The sequence below is a fragment of the Centrocercus urophasianus genome, unplaced genomic scaffold (genome assembly GCF_019232065.1).
Source record: "Centrocercus urophasianus isolate 14NV4802_14NV808 unplaced genomic scaffold, USGS_Curo_1.0 seq_26, whole genome shotgun sequence".
In the NCBI taxonomy this organism is placed as follows: domain Eukaryota; kingdom Metazoa; phylum Chordata; class Aves; order Galliformes; family Phasianidae; genus Centrocercus; species Centrocercus urophasianus.
The window spans coordinates 11,415,776-11,422,635 of record NW_024884822.1 but is presented as its reverse complement, the minus strand read 5'-3'; the positions used below and the strand labels follow the sequence as shown (position 1 = coordinate 11,422,635).

The 6,860-nt window shown below is 51.3% G+C and overlaps 1 protein-coding gene across 4 annotated transcripts; it reads right to left on the bottom strand.

Moving 5' to 3' along the window:
- Nucleotides 1-344: 344 nt before the first annotated feature.
- LOC122164351 (leukotriene C4 synthase-like) lies at nucleotides 345-5,740 on the bottom strand. 4 transcript variants are annotated; one of them, XM_042826309.1, is made up of 7 exons: nucleotides 5,386-5,740; nucleotides 4,354-4,637; nucleotides 3,252-3,409; nucleotides 2,419-2,518; nucleotides 2,058-2,128; nucleotides 1,767-1,848; nucleotides 345-1,562 (listed from the first exon to the last, which is right to left on the bottom strand). In XM_042826309.1, the coding sequence occupies exons 2-7, from the start codon at nucleotides 4,425-4,427 to the stop codon at nucleotides 1,436-1,438; spliced, it is 612 nt and encodes a 203-aa protein (XP_042682243.1). In that variant the 5' UTR covers nucleotides 4,428-4,637; nucleotides 5,386-5,740; the 3' UTR covers nucleotides 345-1,435. The 4 variants fall into 4 exon arrangements, with proteins under 4 accessions (XP_042682243.1, XP_042682244.1, XP_042682245.1 ...); XM_042826311.1 differs by having other exon boundaries at nucleotides 346-1,562; nucleotides 4,359-4,637; XM_042826310.1 differs by lacking the exon at nucleotides 5,386-5,740 and having other exon boundaries at nucleotides 4,354-4,670.
- Nucleotides 5,741-6,860: the final 1,120 nt, after the last annotated feature.

The window sequence follows — 6,860 nt, the reverse complement described above, 5'->3', positions numbered from 1 at the left end:
CCTACCCCGCATGCCGTCCGGCCTCGCGTGCTTGGGAGGAGCAGCGGGACGTTCTGCCCACCCCGGGAGCGGCCGTCCCTGATCCCCCCGTTCCCTCGGCCTTCCCAGCCTCGTTCTCCCGCTCCCGGTCCCGCTGCCCCCGGCCCCGCAGCCGCGTGCTACCGGCGCCCCCTGGTGCTCCCAGCGGGGCGAACAGAGGCTCCCTGGCGGTTGCGGGTGGGCGGTGGATCTCCGCACCCACTCGTGCCTCAGCTTTTGAACCTGATAAATCCCAAACATGGACGTGGAGCCATGGTCCGGATCGAAGTGTTTTTGTTTTTTTTTGTTTGTTTGTTTTGCTATCCTGGTGCAGGAGGAGCAGAGCGATGGCGGCATCCCTGGGAGAGGGGAGCAGCTCTCCTCCGGCTGCAAGACCTGCCCGGGCTTGAGGGGGGATTTCACATCCAGGGGGTTCCCGTAAGGTTGGAGCTGTGCTGGAAACTTTGCACAGATGAGTGCTGTTAGTTTGGTTTGGAATTGAATTGTTTGCACAAATCCAAGAGCCTGAAAGGGAAACAGACCGGGGCTCTGCTGGACAAAGCAATTAAACCACAGGGAAGGAAGTTAAGCAATTTGCAAAGTTCATAACTTCCCCAAAAAGTGCTTTGTGTTCTTCCAATGTAAGATATGCCTGTCACTGGGAAAGGAGGGAGCATGACAAGGCTTACAATCCTGTTAATCCAGCAGCACGCTGATGCAGCTGTTCTCGCTGAATTTGGTGAGAGGTTCCTGGTGCCGAGGGCAACAGAGCACCTCTGCTATTCCCTGAGCTGTGTACTGCCAGCCTACAGAACCAGCGTTTCCAGCCCTGTTGTCACAGGGGCTGAGCCCACCTGAAGAGCTCTGCACTGCTGATAACCAGCTTTGCACCACTACTGTCTTCATCCCTGCAGGGAAACCAAACAGCCCTGCACCCCAAAAGAGAGGTTTTGCCCTGTGCCAGATGCAGACCCATGAGGACATGCATAGCTCAGCAAGCTCAGTGTCCTTTTATTGGCAGCAGCTCCTGTGCATGTTGTGTGCAGCAGCACTGCTGCAGCACAGCCAGCAGTGTGCAGGGACCTGATCTGGGTCGCCCCTTGTCTCTGCCCTGCCCCAGCCTGTGGATGCTTCCTCAGAAATTCTCTTCCTGGCTGTGCACCATGGGAGGCTGTGCTGACCCCACGGTGCCTGGGCTGGATGCGGGGGCTGAGAAGAGCTTACTTCTGTTTTCCAAAAATTCTCCTTGCTTTGGCCATCAGTCATACAGAGCAGCTAGGCATGGAGTGCTGGGCACAAACAACCTTCAGAAAGGCCTTTGTGGCTCTGCCAGCTCCACAGGTGTTGGAAGCACAGTGAGGTGGGCTTGTAGCTGGGGGCAGATACGAAGTGGTGATGCCAGTGATGGCCAGGAGCATCATGCTGCAAGCAGCCGGAGGACATTCAGACCCACATAGTGAGAGAGAAAGAAATGCAGGAGGCCCAGGGTCGCTGCTGCGACGAGCACCCAGAGAACGCCGGTGCTGAAGTAGATGGGGGTGAGCCTGGAGGGGGAGAGACCGAACATCACTGTGCTGCTGTGGGAATGCCCTGCTCCCACCAAGGGCTGAGAGGCAGCCCTGGCTCCAGCCTCACCCCATGGCCCTTGTCCACGCTGTGCCCAGCACTGGTTCACACAGCAACCCCAAAACAGCTTGTGGAACTGAGCAAATTGAGACCCAGCAGTCAGCACTGGCTGGAGGTGTTACCTGTCTGAGGATGATGCTCTGTATCCCGTAAAGTAGCAATAGCGGGAGTAAAGATAGAGCAGGCCCAGGGCTGCAGCCAGACCTGTGATTGAGAGATATTGAGAGCTCCAGAGGATTTACAGAGCTCCTAAATGGAGAGCAGAAGGTGAGGAATAGAGGCAGTGCCCACTGTCTCTGAACTCCTATCAGACAGTATTGCTGCCTAATTCATTCCTCAGAGGGTGAGCAGGACCCGAAGACAGAGGCAGCACTGCAGATCTGGCACCCAAGCAGCTGTGGGGCTGCTCTCACCTTGGTGGAAAAAGAGTCCAGCCTGCCACAGGAGTGCCACGAAAATGGGAAAATACTCTGAGGAGTTCACCCTAGAGGGAAAGAGAAAAGTTATAAACAAGGGAAAGGAGGAAGATCATGCAGGACACAGGACTGACAGCAGAGATGCTGAACTTGGGCAGTCCCGCTCTGAGCCCCACTCAAAGCTCTCTGAGCTCACGGAATCCCAGTACCGACCCTTCTATCCATTAACTGGACCCCAGGGGAGGTGGACATCTCCAAAGTGCTGCAAGGCATCAGAGAAACTGAACAGCAAAGGAAGGGACGAGCAGTGCCCCCAGACAGGAGGGCTGCAAAGCACGTCATGAGAGAAGTTTCTTACTGTGCTCGAAAGATCCGCTCAAATTCAGGTGGGCCTGAGATGTTGGGAGGAGAAACGCCAAACGTGCGCCTTGCATGGATCACCTGGAGGAAGAAGTAGGCTGCAGCAAAGGAGAGAAAAGTGGCATGGGTCAGTCATTGGGACTGGCCTGGTGGCCAGGAAGCTGGCAGGAGGTAAGGGGGAATGTCCTGCAGCTTCCTTCTGACCTCGCAGCCCCACATTCCAGAGAGAGCTGGGCACATTCAGACAAGGCAAAGGAATGTACCTGTGCAGTGGTGAAGCAAGCAGTATGCAGTCACATACAACCAGTGGCTATCTGGTTTCTTTCTTCCATTTGTTGTTGTTGTTTTTTTCTTAAGATCTTTGTTTTTTTCCCCTTCTAAATTCTGATAGCCAAGCAGAGAGGGAACTGATGCCACAGATAAGCCACCCAGATGCTGAGGTCTATAGTCATGCAGTGTGGAGCCCTCGTTAAGGTTGAGATTTCCATGCAATCCACCTCATCCTGTATATTTTATGCTATGATCTACATCAACTGCAAATCTACTGCAAACCTGTGTTTCAAATAAGGAAATTCTAAGTGTTTACAGAGAAGATCGACCAAGAGATATCAAGACAAAAGAGGTGTGTTAGTTCTGGGGAGAACTTTAAGGAGGCTGGCATGCCAGGCACATTTTTTGTTTTAGTGTTCAAAAACCACAGAAGATATCACTCACTGAAAGCAGTAAATTGGCAGCATGGCAGCAGTAACAGCATGGAAGTGAAAGGAAATAATGGAGGTATGGCAGACCAACACAGGCGGTACCTGAGCATGGGTATATGATGGTCCCTACCTTGCTCCAGGACCCCAAGAACCGTCACGGCAGCCAGCAGATGGATCTGCTCCAACATAGCGACACTATAAAACCTGATTTCCCAAGCAGGATCTCCTCTGGCCAGGTCCAGTCCTTGCTGATGCGTTGGGTGGCGGTGCAGACAGCACAGGCTTGCCCTAAGAGAACAGAAAAGTTCAGTATGCAGCACTGCAAACTAGGACTGCAGCTTGCCCACTACCTTGTGCACAGTGGCAGATAAAGGTCTGGTGGAGAATTCCACTCCCACCCTCCCTTTTCCAGGAATACAATAGGAGGAAGTGGGAAAGCCAGCAGAAACCTCAGAGGAGAGATAAGGGAGGAGAATGAGGGGACGGAGCTAGCCTAGCTAGCTCTTCCCTAGAGTAATGGGTCTAGCAAAAGCCAATGCACATCCCTCCTTTGGTGCAGCACAAGAAACTGCAGCCCTGCTTAGCTGCTCTGCATTGCTCATAGCACAACTCACCACCTTTGGGGGCATGCAGACCCTGTGCTCAAGTGCATGCATTGGCACAGAGCACAATTGCTGCACAGGTATGGCACCAAATAAAGCCCCACATGAAAACCTACTGCAGATGTAGGACAGGGTGTGAACAAGTGCAAAAGATACGGATCTGCTTTGCATAGACCTGGGGTGAGTCCTGTACAACAGTCAGACAACGAGGGAGAGCTTTGAATCTCTTCCCTGTGCTGGGAAGGCTGGGAGCTGAGCACTTCTGCCTCCCTCTCTGTCCTCAGCCAAAACAACCCCTGTGATACACATCAGTGAGAGATTTGTGGGAGTGAAATCCAGCACAATCCATCAGGATGTAGCAACAACACACTGAGGGCATCGCATGCGTGTGACCACAGCAGCACTCGCAGGTCCCTGCCCAGTGCTGGCACTGCTGCCCCTGGACCCCGACTTTGTGTCCTTCCTTTCCATCACTTGAAGAATTTACCTTTGGCCCAGGGAAAGGTGAATGAGGTTTATGACAAAGCGCTCATTAATCTTCACTATCACAGAAAACAAAATCAGATGGATGCAAGAGGAATTGCACTGTATATCTGACATCCTTGATGGACTTTTCAAGGAACAATGTACCTCACCAGCGGATAAAGGCACTCAGAGTAGTGACACCGATGTCCCAGCTTGTTTCTCAAAACATCAAACACCATTTTTCAAGCTTCAGCTGTAAGGCTGTTTTATATCAGAGCTGATCCACTTCCACTTCACCAACTGTTTAGGAATATGAGGGAGGTGGTGGTTTGTTTCCTCAGCTCAGCTGTCAAAGAAATGAAGGACTTTTCCTGTGCCAGCTCAGAAAAGGCAGAGGTCTCAATGCACGGTGCAGTTTCCTTTTCCCTCATCTCCTGGCTGATTACAGCCTGCTAGCAAAAGAGAATACAAAGCACAACAACTGAACAAGATCTGTGCTCACACCTCAGCAGTGCAGAATGAGCTCAGTGCACATAGGAAGACTAGGCCAGCAGGTGTTTCAAGGGACCCTAAAGAGTGCTCCCATTCCCCAAATCATCACTAGTTGCAAAACACTTCTGATATCATCTGGTGTAGTCTAAATATAACAAGGTTAGTAAAAATATGAATGAATAAACAAGTGCAGGCATCTCTCCCTTCCTCCCTCCCATGCAACCACCATTTCTTCAGCTGCCTTTACCTCCTGCTGGCTACCACATTTTTCTATTTGCTGTTTGTGACCACGACAACTCTCCTTATTTTCCATCCTCACTCAGTGATAGGAGTGGGTGCTGGCACTCCCTGAAGGCACTAAATGCCATCTGAGGGGACTGGCCCTGGTGCCCAGCATCCCACAGATCACAGCAGCCGCATGTGTGGGTCCAGGCTGGGGCCAGCAGGTGTGTTCCCCTTGCCTCCACCACCATCCCACTAAGTGCTCACACCCAACCCAGCAGCTCTCTGGTCCCATGGCAGCTCAGCCCACGCTCTTGCTTGGGCATGAGGCTCACGAGGCTGCGAGCAAAGGGCTTGGTGCCTGAAGGTGGCCGAGTGAGCCACCACATCCCCAGCAGTGAGAGGCAGGAGATGGGCTGGGATGTCTCTGCTGTCACCAGCCACATGCAATGACACTGGAAGAAGCATATCGCAAAACCTCACCTTCCGAGGCTGGCACGGCAGAATTTCCTCCTAATTGATGACAATGCTGCAGTTGCAGGTCCAGGCTGGGTATGGATTTAAAGGGTTGGGAGCTAAAGGAACGCTGCCTGCTCCTCACTGCCGTGCCACTTGAATGTGGCACAATGCAGAATCACTGCGCCTCCCACTGACTCATCGCAGGACGAATTGCTCTGTGCCCACGCTGCCAGGGCTTCTGCCACCACCTCCTGCAGCCATTAATCCCTCCTACCTCCTAATTACCACTTCAGAGCAGTGCTGCAGGATGGTTCTTGATGCTTATCTGGATTAAAAGCAATTTTGAAGGAAAAAACAAGCAGCATAGCAAGCCCAGGGCAGCTTTCGGCAGCAGGGTGCTTCGCCATACCTGTTTCTCACTGGCAGCAGTGGGGCGAGGAGAAGCCAGCAGAGCCCAGCAATGTCACACACAGCAAGATTGCCCTGGAAATGCATTCCATAAAACGGCGACAGACCAAGAGCTCTGTTAGCGGAAAAGGAAACAATTTGCATCTGATCAACTCACCCTTCAGCTGTGAAGCACAATGGTTCCCTGACCGTCCAAAAATCACAGAAACACAGAAGTATTTTCTAACATAGTTGGCACTTGTGCTTCCTTTTGCTTCTACTTGTGCAGCTGCTGAGCGCTTCCAAACCCGAGATGGTTGAACTGCATGTGGGAACAGTCAGTGCCTTTTCAGCAGCCACATGGAGAGCAGTTTTAGTTCAAAAGGATTAAAAGCCACATGTTAAAAAAAAAAATTCTCAGTTCAAAAGTATTCAAACACAGGAAAACAAACAAACAAAAACTCTACCCATAAAGAAAAAAAGAGGTTTTTGATTCAAAATATGAGCCTCCAGGCCTTGGTGTGACCAGCTGGGCAACCCTTGGACTGGGAGGGGTGCAAATAACCAGCAGCTTCTATCTGCAATCAGCATCCCTTGAGATGTCCTCAGAATTCTTGGGTTTTGAAGCTGCAAAAGGAAGTGCAGGATGAAAATATGTGGCATGAGGACAGAAATTCATCATTTCGTCCCTTGATAACACAGCACTGGCCGAGCTCAGCCAATCCCAACAATGGCTGCAATATCTGCTCTGCAGATGTTACCAAGGCTCCCTGGAGGCTCAGATGTCACTTTGATTTGTGCCCAACCCGGGCATTTTGCAACAACTTTTGAGGGCAAAATCAGTTTGCTGGGATGCTTTAACCATGTCCCAGCAGTCCTGAAGACAGTGATCTTCACGTCAGGAGGGACAAAGTGCTTTGTCAGCAACAGGAGGAAGCTTCACTGTAAAGCCTTTGGGAAACTATGGAATGAGTATGTGATACTCATGTTGTCAGGGGTCATTTGGAAAATATTTTTTTTAATAATTCCATTTTCCTAAAGACATTTGGTGACCATTATCTGCATGAATATTACATCTGGCTGGAGGGCAAATCCATATATGAGCAGTGCTA